This window comes from Eschscholzia californica, unplaced genomic scaffold (assembly GCF_041429995.1).
Source record: "Eschscholzia californica isolate CP2 unplaced genomic scaffold, dmEscCali1.0.p SCAF_5, whole genome shotgun sequence".
Classification (NCBI taxonomy): Eukaryota; Viridiplantae; Streptophyta; class Magnoliopsida; order Ranunculales; family Papaveraceae; genus Eschscholzia; species Eschscholzia californica.
This window is the reverse complement of record NW_028238472.1, coordinates 42,300,969-42,313,675: the sequence shown is the minus strand read 5'-3', so window position 1 is coordinate 42,313,675 and position 12,707 is coordinate 42,300,969. Positions and strand designations below refer to the sequence as shown.

Genomic DNA, 12,707 nt, shown 5'->3' with positions numbered 1-12,707 from the left:
TTATACATCCATACCTCATTTCTTACATTCTGAACCTTTTGATTTCATCCAATCCCTCACAATCATAAAAAAACAATTAAACCCAAACCTAAAAAAGTTCAATCGAAACCCTAGAATTGATACTTGTGTATGATCCCTATTTTCCCCCCAAAACCAGAAATTCAGCCGTCGCGATTTGTATCAGTCAACAATCAGTACAAATGAACGACTAAATTATAAAGAAATTAGAGATCCCCCATTAATGTATAGGGAAGTTCAGAACCATCAAAGTTCTCTCAGAAGAAGACCTTGAAGGAAGAGAGATGGAGAGAGAGAGAGTATTTGGTGGTTTTGGTTTCTCTCTCTAAAAATGAAAATTGGTATGATGGACTCTTTTTTTCCGACAAATAAAGGAGACCTTTGAAGGTCTGGCTTCCAGACCCGCCGGCCGTTTATAGAGAGAGTGAGAAGAGAGAGAAAGAAAAGAGGGGAAGAGAGAGAAAGAAGAAAAAGAAAACAAGAGAGAGAGGAAGAAGAAGAGAGAGAAAACAGGAGAGAGAGGAAGAAGAAGAGAAAAAAAAATAATTTTAGGTTTGAAGGTCGCCGGCCGGAAAATTGGTCGGCCGACGACCTTTGCCGGAGAAGATGATGAGTTGGCTAGAAGATGAGGTGGCAGAGAGAGGTTATGAGATGGAGGAGAGAGAAATGTTGACTGGTTAACGGTGTTATAACGGAAACTCAAAAAGGGGCCATATGGGTATTTTTGCTAATCTAGGGGGCTAGGCAGGAAGCTGGTCGCAAAGTTGGGGGCCATTTGGGAAATAACCCTAATAAGTTATTAAGTTGGCGGGCCCTGAAACCGTGCCATGTGGAGAGTGGCCCAAGAAATCATATTTGGGCTTGATTGGGAGGGGGTCCCCACACCCGTGGGATCAAGTTGGTGGTGATGGTGGGATATTTATTCTCAAAATGACTATGGAAATGTAGAGCAAATGTTTTGTTGAGAAAGTGATGGAGGAGAGGAAGAGAACAAAATGCAAATAAAAAACAACCAAGGTATGGAAGGAATACTTTCATCAAAAAAAAAAAGGTATGGAAGGAATAGAAATAAATTGGTTCATGTCCCCACAACAAGTAATAGAACCAGCAAACAAAGACCTAAAAGTCACTTTACAGGGCTCAAAACACATACCAATTAGCCAGAGTCAGAGAGATAAGCTAGAAAGAGAAGCAATTCCTTATTGGTTTGTTGTAAGCAACCAAAACAAATGCCAAACTGTAGTCAGTTACATTATACAACAATATGAAAATAAGCAATGTACATGTATATATGACTTTCTTTCACAGAAAGTAACCTACTAGTTTCTTAGTGGAAGGTCGCCGGAAATTTTGAACGGCCGACGACTTTATCGGAGAAGATGATGAGTTGGCGTGATGGATGACGTGGCAGAGAGAGGTGATGACAGAGGAGAGAGAGCTAACAGACATTTAACGCTAACTGAAAAAGAGGGCCTCCTGAATATTTTTGATAAAGTAGGGGCTAAGCGGAAATCTGGTCACAAAGTAGGGGGCCTTTCGAAAAATAACCCTTTTTGGTTTTATTTCTTCTCGCGACCTGACTTAATAGCGCAAGCATTAGCCGGTCAATCATCAGCATAAAGACCTAGACTTATTCATATGTTGTGGTTTGTTGTTTCTCATTACACAAAAGAAAAGAAGTTATAAGGAATCCATTTTTTTTTTGTTAAAAAGTCCTCCCACAAATTTATTGATTTGGTCCATTCTCATTCACCAAGCTTGGTTACAGGGACTTCTTTCCTGTGGGTATAGAAATCCTTTTTGAGAATTTTTTCACCACATTAGTTCGCTCTATCGACCTATCACTTCCGAGTTTTAGAAACGGTCTCAGAAAATCAAATTTTTGCACCATCTCATTTTGTTGTTGTTCCCAAACACTGAGTCCAAGTGGTGTCTCCAAGTGGTGTCTTCTTTGTTGTAAACCACCATGCATGAAGAAGGTTTCAAAAATATTGGAAAAATGTCAAAAGACTCAACCAAATGGATATCTAGATATAATTCAGTCTCTAAAGAAGTGTGTATGTGAACATTGTCTAACACACTATTACATATTTGATAAATTATGGGTTATTTTCCAAATGGCCCCCAACTTTGTGATCAGCTTCATGTCTGGTCCCCTACTTTAGCAAATATTTTCATATGGCCCCCCTTTTCCGTTATCTTTAACTGTCCGTTACTCTCTCTCCTCCATCTCATTTTCTCTCTCTGCCAAGTCGCCTATCACGCCACATCATCATCTTCTCCGACAGGGGTCGCCGGCCGGCCGGCGACCTTCAAATATTAAAAAAAAAACATTTTTTAAAAAATTTTCTCTATCTCTCTCTCTAGATTTTTTTTATTCCTCACCTCTCTCTCTGAAAACTCCGGCGAAGGGGTTTCCCTTCGCCGGAGCTAGGTCTGTTCGTTGAACTCTTCAAAAGAAAATTTGTAGAAGTTTTCTTACTTCTTTACATATACGTCTTATTTTTTTTATTTTTTTTAAAATTTTCCTTTCGCCGGAGCTAGATCTGTTATTTCAAGAAGTTTTCTTACTTCTTTACATATACGTTTTGTTTTATTTTATTTTTTTTTGTTGAGCAAATGAGAGGAGATTCAAAACTTACTAACTCTTCAAAAGAAAATTTGTACTTATATTAGAAACTAATGTTTTCTTGAACTCCCACTTGAATTGGATGGTAAAATGTGTATCTTTCTACAAGTAGACTAGTTCAACTTTATTAACAAATCATCTATACAATAATTGAAGAAATATATACAAGTACATCTAGGGTTTAGGGAAATATAGGAGGAGAGAATTGTATAGGCTTTTTGTGGTAGGGGCTGACTTCATATTTGTAAGGGTATCACATGACATGTTGTTGAGGTTTTGTTTGACCTTAAATATTTCAACACCCCTCATGGGGGGAAATCATTTCATATCCATTCATCACCTAGTCTATTTTCTTTCTTCATCCACTCATTGGCATTTTCTTCTCGTTTTTATTGAGAGGAAAAGTATTCGTGGGACATCCTAGTTAAATAAAAATAATATTGTGTAGATTCATAGTATAATAATATATTTGTATTCTAGTGAAGAATGAACTAATTTATCATTTGATCATTGATTAAGGATATAAACTAGATTTAGAGATAAAAGAATAGAAAGAGAAGGTTACTAGGTTAGGTGGTTAGGAAGCAAGAAGTACATTGAATACTGATATAAGAACAAGAGAGATTGAATGCAGATTTTGGATCTAGTTTAGGGTTTGATATTGTTTCCTCTGGATTTTTTTTTGATGAAGAAAACATAGCATTACTAAAAAGTTAAATACGTTTCCTCTGGATTTGTAAATATTGTTATTACTTTAGGGTTTATTTTAAGGAAAAGAAGTTGGTTAAAGCAACTAATAAGAGAGATGGAAGGAAGTTTTAGACTTGTGGGTTTTGATGTGATTGTGGCATACTGGCATGAGAGGGAGTGATGATTGATCGATGAAGGGGAAAGATAATCAAAACACACTTGACTTGGTCAATTTACTATTAGCAAGTTGACCACACCACGTTATTTAGTATATTATGGGTTATGTGGTGGTGGTGGTAATCCGTGAGGAGCAAGAGGGTTTTTTTTGGCGATTTGAGAGACATTTGAGCAACAAGGCAGTGCGTATGACATAACGCCATAGTGGTGTGTGGGGGTAATTACACATTTTAGATGGCCTAACATTGTGGGGTGCATGGTGAATGTTGATTAAACATTATAGTTGCGGTGTGTATAACAAGTGGTATTAGTGAATAACAAAACGCAGAATGAAGGTGTGGGATCCATTATGATGGATCATGGATTCATGGGGTTGTTGGGCCCATTCCACGCTTCCAATTTGTTCTTACATGCTGCTTTTGTCATTTCGTTTCAACTGGCAAGATCCGCTAATCAGAAAAATAATAGACTACAAAAACCTGTCTGAACATGATTTTGAATAGTTATTATGAGAAAGTAAATAGTGGATGCGAAAGATTAATAACAAGAGACATCCCTATATCATCACCTAAGATGTGAAGAATTTCTTCAATAACTTGGAAATCAGTAAAGAAAATATTTTAGCTGCTAAGTGTTACATAAAATAGTTGCTTGGTCAAAAGAGTTAGATATGCCAAGGAAAAAGAGACGCTGTCCTTTCACAAGAGAAGTGAAGACGGCTAATTTGTTGTCACACTTGTTGTACCTTTCATTTGTCAAATCACTTGTGCCAACTTTGACATCCTAATCAATACTTAGCTTCTATCCATTCATTGTGCACATACATCTTTTCTAAGTATTATGCAGATACGTATTATCTTCAATGACATTTTGGGTTTAAAACCCTCTACAAATCAAGGGGATTATGCAGATACGTATTATCTTCAATGACATTTTGGGTTTAAAACCCTCTACAAATCAAGGGGGTGGTAGTGGTTCAAGACGTCGGGGGACATTTCAAATATCTTTAATTATCTGTATTATTAGTTGGGAATATTTCAAACATCTCTAAATGTCTGGGTTATACGTTTAGGACATTTCAAATGTTCCGAAATGTCTCTGTTATTCGTTTGAGAAAAGAAATTATTGACATTTCAAGAAAAATTGATTTTAAAGCATTTGGAGACATTTTAGTTTAAAATTGAAGAGCTTTTGGAGAGATAATGTTTCTGAAAATATGGAAGACACTTAGGGACATTTCAATAAGGGAGTACTAAAAATAATTATTATCATCAAATAATAATAATAATAGATATTATTATTATTATTTTGAGTTATTTCTTTTTTGGTCTCCTAGTTTGTGACCAGCTTCTTTGTCTTTGGATCCTTGAAATGTCTTCAGGATATTTTATGTATGGACCAAATATCTTGAAATATCTCTAAAACACTTTGTCTCCATAGTCAATTTCTTGAAATGTCTATAAAGACATTTTGTTTATGCATAAATGTCTCGAAATGTCTTAAAATGTCTTGAAATATTTACGAGACATTTGGTTCATAAATGTCCCCCCAATGTTCTGAACCACTACCACCCCTAAAGTTCATTTATTCCTATATTTACTTTATATATATATTCTTAAAAACATCAGTTAAATAAATCATGAATTTGAGGTTATTAAGGTATAAACAATGTAGTTGGATTTTAGGCCATAGTTTAGTTGGACTTTAGGCCATAGTTTAGTTGGGCTTTAGGCTTATTCTTGTTAAAATTAGCAGTTATCGTGCTTATCATATCTTTGATATATCAACACCATTGTAATGACTATCGTAAATCGTAGTCCGTCTCCAAAAAAAAAAATCATAAATTTTTTGTTCCATTGAAAATCGAACCAGCTAAGACGTTTGATTTTTTGAGTGGATTTCCAACTACTACATCTAATAAAATATTAAATACACGTAACAACCTTAAACTAAATCTTGTTTCGGTACATTTGTAAAACAAGGCTCATAGGCAACCAGGTTGGAAGAGTAAGATAAAAACAAGTTAGTTCAACAACAACAAAAAAAAAAAAAGATAATAACAAGTTTTGATTGAGTATTTTATACTCTTTCATTAAGGCGTGTGTTATTCATCATGGTGTTGCTTTTACAGTCTTACAATTTTTTAGTTCTAGCACTTCATATGTCGGAGGACACCGAAATAAATTTGTACACAACTCTTAGTATCAGGCGTATGGGTGGGGGGTTCGGTACGTATGGCCATTTCAGGTAGAGCTAATGGACTTCTATAATATATGTCATGCGAATACGGTCTATAGCGCAGTTGGTGCGGAAGTCATCCTAGGCTTCGAAGGTCCCAACCTTGAATCTCCTTCACAAACTAAATGTATTTATAATTTAAGTTTTACTTAGTTCCAGCCTCTATAAGCGCCCCCATTTGCATTTTAAAGTTTTATTGGGTTCAAACCTCTATTGGCAGTTTGAACTTTAAAATAGGAAGCCCACTTTAATGTTTTCATGATTTTTATAGATATTTTAAAGGCCACTCCCGTCTCTAATATCTGGTTTCTACTTCTAGGCTCCATTATCTTTAGGCGCCCATGCCATTTTAAAGTAAAATTTTATTGGGTTCTCGGCCTCTACATGCGCCCATATGCAACATATAAAGCCCACTTTAATGATTTAATGACCCTCGTAAACATTCTAAATGCCACTATAGTCGTCATCATTTGGTAGTCCAGAGTGGTGAATAATGTTATAATGCTGACATAAACTCCAAAACTCTGGGCCCATGTTTGAAACTCGGAAATCACGTAGGAAAGGAATGTGATTCTCAAGAATCACAATCCTGACTACTGTTTGGCTCGCGGGAACCACGTGAGAAAGGAACGTGATTAGTGAGAATCATAATCCTCACTACCATTTTGTTCGCGAGAATGCAGGGGGAATCCTATTCCTCCAAGAATGAGATTCCCCTCAAATGAGATAATAGCAAACCTAGGGAGGGAGTTGGGTTTGTGATTCTCATTCCCGAGAATGATTTGGTTTAATATTTATAAACAAAATTATCCTTAATAAAATATTAGAATGACTAATATTAAAATCGTCCTTCACATAATATTTTAGCTATATTTTTTTTAAAACCAAAGGTTTCAGCCACGACCGTAACAACTCGCTCAAACGTAACTCTCTCTCTCCCTGTCTCAGTATTTTTCTTCTCTCTTTTTCTTTGTTCATCCAAATCAATTTCATAATATTTCAAAAGAATATTTGTAGCCGAGACCTGTATTTATTTTAATTACGACTTAAATTGATATGTCGCCTTAGTATTTTATATCTACAAATTTGAATAAATAATACTGATTAGACTATGTACATCAAAGTTGACATATAATTTATGTAGTTTAAGTAGAAGGATATAACAACACTGTTATAAAATTTTACGTTCTTGTTCCTATACGAACTAAACACAAAGTTAAAATAATCTGATTCCCAGGAATCGCGTTATGGAAATGTGATTCCTGGGAATCACATTCAATTCCTGGGCGCCGAACATGGCATGTGGGTCCCAGGTTTGGTTCTTAGAGGAGGTGGATTCAATGGTTTATTTTTTTTTTGTGATAATTCGACTACGATCTACGTTAGTCGTTACAAGGCACATCATGAAGATGTGATAAGCACGATAACCACCTAATTTAAACCATGAATGAAAGAGGCCTAAAGTCCAACAACATGTAAGAGACCTAAAGTCCGACAAATTATTACATTATTTATATCCTAAATTACTTGGGATAAATCTTGATGGCAAACTGCTTCCACCGAGACTCGATCCACGACCTCATGGACTTAAGAGGGGTGTCCAACCACTACACCAAAGGTTGGTGGACGATTCAATCGTTTATTGAACTTGAGTTGTTAAGATATAAATAAATATTGTTGTGCTTTTAACCATACTTTAGTTGGACTACAGACCCGTTCTTGTAAGAGTTTGAGTTAGGTGGTTATCGTGTTTATCACATCTTTGATGTTTCAATGTCATTGTAATGACTATCGTAAATCGTAGTCAATTTCCAAAAAGAAAATGCCACTACAGTCCCAAATTTCTAATTTTTACCTATAGTCTTCTATGTATCTCTTCAAGTTACTCCCTTGCACTGAAATCATCGTGAAGATCTTTTAGTCTATCTTACAAGTACTATTATTATTCTTATTCTTCTTCTTATTATTTTTATTATTATTATTATTATTATTATTATTATTATTATTATTATTATTATTTCACTTCTAGAATAATTAGTACTCGGTAACTATTCTTAGAGGAAACAAATCAGATTAAACTACTAGTAAATCGTCCAACTCTCGGTGACTTACAAGATTGACTATGATGTTTCTTCCGAAATGATAAATAAAATATCTTCACTTAAAATCATCATTAGATCGTGTCTCCTAAACCCCAAAATATGTCATAAACAAATATAAATTCACACAAACATCGTAAAAAACGCAGAGAGGTGCCACTTTTAACAACTCGCTTTGAGCCAGCAAAATGTCGACTCTGTACTTCAAAAAAATCTTTAGATGCCCTCCCAAGCAAACTGGCTGTCACTCTACTATTCCACATTGAATAGTAGAGTGTCCAGTCTCCAAACCCAGACTACAAGTGCTAGCTGAACCTAATGTCGAGTCTTTTTTTATGGGCTCGTGGAGCCCTCTCCGAAAACAAAACTTTAAACTAGTTGAACTAGGGCCTGGATGGCGAGAGCGTGAACATTTTGGCGCTTGGGTTGTTACAGTAATGTGAGAGTACAAATTTAAAATGGAATAAGGAAAAATGAAAGAAAAAAATAACAACACTAGTGATAATGTGGGTTGAAGAATGTGTTGATTTAATATGAGAAAGATATATATATGAGGTCTTACTTGTTAACAGAAAATCTTAATCCATATAATAAAATGTTACAATGGGTATCAAAAATACAAAAAAGAAGAAAAAGAAAACATCAAATTTCATAAGGAGTTCATCCATTGATTGAGAAGTTCAGACTTAGGTGCATGAGATTCTAATCAAAAGAACTAAAGATCAAAGAGGTGAAGATATTCATTAATATTGGGTATTACAATGATAATGATATGATTTCATCAGTCTCCAGCACTGGTCAAAAAAAAGGAGAAAGGAAGAAATCACCTGCAAATTTAACCTAATTAAACTAAAACACCTCCTCTTTTTTCCCTTTACTTCTTTTGCACCACCAAGGCTAACTGGCTATACAAACCCCATTTACTTATTCTCTTACCTCTTCTTCGCTTGACGGATCTTCTTTATCTTCTGCATCTAAATTAATTAATAAACATATCAAAAAGCAAATAATATAAAACGAACAAAAACATATACCACCAAGCTCAACAAGAAATGTTAGTCTATCTATATATCTTAAGTTCATGATGATATATAATCGTATGAGATTCTAGACAGTGGCGAAATTCTTAATACTAACTTGAGTACATAATTGTGGGTGGGGACTGGTCAATTCTCCGTGTCTAAACCAAATCTAACCGAGTAACTAGCTCCCACGGTTTTTGACTAACTCCTACATATAACATGTAAGAGTATTTTCTTATTCAGATTTGATTTGTCAGAATGTTATGAATGACTGATTCACATTTATCTTGAAATATTTGTTTTTGTCTGACTCGTGTGCTTGATTTGCCTAAATGGCCGAGCCAGGATGATGTTAGGTTCATTTGAGTCCGACATAACGTAAGTCTAAACCAAGAGTCTAGTATCTAAGCTAACCTCAAACGACTACTGCATAGTAAAGAAAAGCCAGACTCAAACGACTACATATCCACACATTTCACATCGAGTAGTAAAAAGAGAGACAACCATAGTATCAAGAAGTATGCTAGTTAAGAAAATTGATGAAATCAACAAAAATTAAAAGTGGGGTTGGGTTTACCTTCATTTCTTTCAACATTAGGGTTGTGATTGGTCTCCATGCATTTAAGAAGGTATTTGAAGGTCTCAATCTCACAAGGAATCTTAAGGCCACCTTGGTGATCAAACCCAAACTCTTCTTCAACCTTCTCTAACAAAACTTTGAACAATGGATGACTTAGATAATCTGTGGGGATGATGAACCTCCGGAGCTCTCCCCCAACATAAACAGCCAAATAACCTTTAGGAACATCTGGTGGGGGATCTGGACTTTGGCAACTTTCTTCATCAGAATCACACAATAAGTAAGAATTTTTCAGTCTCTTATTTATTGCAGGAGATATTCCTCCTGACCCACCTGGAGGAGGAAGAGGAGGAGGAAGACTATTGTTGTTGTTTCCTTTTGGACCAAGTGCAACTAATTGCCATTTCTGAAGTATCTCTTTCAACCTTACTATTTGTCGAATTCCAGTTACCTTTGGGTTGCCCTCATCTTCAGCCATTTTGATTCACAGTACTCCTTCTATTTCAGCCACTGTGATTCTTATGAAACTGATTCTATATACATACACAAACATTTGAATTGCTTTATTAGTTCTTTTACATAAAATAGTCTACTTGGGGACCTACCCATGTATACATACAACCCTCTCACATGAGAGGAGTGACGAAGACTTGTTTGCAGGTTGATTACGTGGGCAACCATCTTACAGTCTCATGCACACAAGGGCCACATTCAACTCACATACAATCAACAATCAACTTTCTTATATGTACAAAAGCCCCTCCACTTTTGCAACAAGTTGTCTGTCGGTCGGGATATGTGTCCGATCAGGATTTAGACATGTAAAACACTTTATCTCTCTAAATCCAGTCCGAACACATACAATCAACAATCAACTTTCTTATATGTACAAAAGCCCCTCCACTTTTGCAACAAGCTGTCTGTCTGTCGAGATATGTGTCCGATCAGGATTTAAACATGTAAACACTTTATCTCTCTAAATCCAGTCCGAACACATACCCCGACCGGATATGTGCCGGGTAGAGAGTCATTTTTCTTTTGCCAAAGGTGCCCTCATTTATACATGTCCTACGTAAAATCCGGTTGCAATTTTTGCCTTCTTTATAACAATAACAAGGGTGTTGTTAGAACTTCTCACAAGAAAATTGTCACATACAATCATAAAAATTGGCTAAATATTGTAAATACAAAAACTTAATTCATTGTTCATACAAATGAAATAGTCTTAAAACATTTTAAAAAATATTTCCTACCAAAGTATTTTGCTAGCATATTATTCTTTGTACACTTAGCATCTTCCTTGCATATATAGGAGAGAGAGGGAAGATCAAATAAAGAATATAAACCCAAGAAAAACAACTATTTCAAAAGGAAAATTAGATCCAGATATATAGAGAATTTAAAAAATCTATATAATAAAATATATACTTATTTAAGGATCATATTTGTAAACCAAAGCTAAGATATTGAACCATGAAAATAAGATTGAAAAAGTGAAGTAAAAAAAAATAATAGGAATGGAATGATTAGAAAGTACCAGAAATGGGAAAGGAGGTGACCTTCATCAACAGCAATTGAGAGGAAAATCCACCATTAGAGCTCCGGAAGCATATCTTTAAGAAATGAGAATTCTCTCTAAAAATATTTTGAATATATAAAATCCAACCCAATACTAAAAAGAATTTCTTTCTTTTATTATTATTTCTCTTTTTATACATAACAACTTCCTTGCTTCAAAACCATTCAAATAAAACTTCCTAGATCAATATTGTTCATCAACTTAGAGATAAAAAATGAGAATCTACCTCTCTCTTACTTTCTCTCTCTCACTTCCCAAACCAGGCAATGGAGACAGCTTGGCCTTTGGAGTACTTGATTTTCGGTTTAGGTTTTTTTGGGTTTCAATTACTGCGGAAAAGAAGGGGGAGAGAGAGAGAGAGAGTAAATAGGGAATGTTAAAGGGCCTTTATTTGTGGCTTTTTATATTTTTCTTCAATTTATAGTGGCTAGGTCAATCCTATGGCCACTACTTTAACAAAGAGATCCTACGGCTACTTTTTTTTTTTTTTTTTTTTTTTTGAGGGTAAAAGTTCCATTAAAAACCAAAAAAGAGTACAACTCTCTTAACAGAGAATATAAAGTTAACCATTATGGACTATAACACAAAAGTTATAAATCTAGGGACTAAACTTCACTCGCCAGAGAATGAGCCAACTGGTTGCAGTTACGTGGAGTGTAGGTAATGTGAACGTGCCGGTTAATAAGTCTCCCATGTAACTCCTCGATCTCAGCCGTTAATCTCCATGGGGCTTCCAGGTCTTCGTTGGATAATATATCCACCAAAACCCTACTGTCCCCTTCCAGAATAAATTCTTCTAAACCTAAATCATCGGCCAAATCCACTCCCAGCCGAAACCCTATTAGCTCACTATGAAGAGCCGATTTTGGTCTGAAGATCATCTTCCTTGACCCAATTATTTCTCCACTCGAATCTCTAGCAACCGAAGCTGCTGATGCTCTATTCTCCTTGAACGAGCCATCACAATTGATTTTGATCTTCCCTGTTGAAGGTGGGTTCCAGTTTTCTGTTCCAGAAGTTAGAGTAAATGATGAGGAATTTGATTCGGTTAGAGAAGGAACATACCTGAGGGCTTCTTTGGTGTTCCACCAACAGCGATGGAGATCTACTTCTTGCTGTCGAAAATGTTTATTATTTCTCATCTTCCACCATTCCCAAATCGGATAAGTGTAAATAAACCAATTTTTCCTATTTTCCTTGTCAAGTAGAAGGTTGGTTAGGTTTCTAATAACCTCTTCTCCCATCTGTTGCAGATCCGAGATACCAGTAAGGAGTAACAGTTGATTGAAAGTTGGACAAGCCCCAAAAAGATGATTTAATGTTTCTGAATTTCCCGAGTTGCATAGCAAACATGCTTGAGGTAAATTTTGAATTCTTTTTCCTATGTTGCTAAGGGTAGCTATTCCGTTATGAATGATTTTCCAAATAAATTGATGAATATTAGGGTTCATCTCTTTAATCTTCCAGAACTCTTTCCATGGGAAATCATTGGCCTCTTGATTCAAAATAGGAAAAGTATTGATCTCTGTGTAGTAAGACTTTGTATTGAACTTACCGTTTTCATTAGGATGATCCTACGGCTACTTAAATTCATGCTCGACTTGCATTTTTTTTTGAGAAAAGTCTTAATATTAATCAATAAAGTTTTCTTCGATATTGATAAGGGGATTAAGGT

The 12,707-nt window shown here is 35.4% G+C and overlaps 2 protein-coding genes across 3 annotated transcripts; both read right to left on the bottom strand.

The window, feature by feature from the left end:
* Nucleotides 1–8,395: 8,395 nt before the first annotated feature.
* Nucleotides 8,396–11,391, bottom strand: LOC147539344 (protein SMALL AUXIN UP-REGULATED RNA 12-like). Of its 2 annotated transcripts, none has more exons than XM_086643990.1 (3): nt 10,991–11,391; nt 9,451–9,986; nt 8,396–8,825 (listed from the first exon to the last, which is right to left on the bottom strand). In XM_086643990.1, the coding sequence occupies exons 2-3, from the start codon at nt 9,929–9,931 to the stop codon at nt 8,776–8,778; spliced, it is 531 nt and encodes a 176-aa protein (XP_086500116.1). In that variant the 5' UTR covers nt 9,932–9,986; nt 10,991–11,391; the 3' UTR covers nt 8,396–8,775. The 2 variants fall into 2 exon arrangements, with proteins under 2 accessions (XP_086500116.1, XP_086500117.1); XM_086643991.1 differs by having other exon boundaries at nt 8,396–8,819; nt 10,991–11,363.
* Nucleotides 11,392–11,637: 246 nt separating this feature from the next.
* Nucleotides 11,638–12,483, bottom strand: LOC147539343 (uncharacterized). The gene has a single exon (XM_086643109.1). It carries the CDS (start codon nt 12,481–12,483, stop codon nt 11,638–11,640), a length of 846 nt encoding a protein of 281 aa, XP_086499235.1.
* Nucleotides 12,484–12,707: the final 224 nt, after the last annotated feature.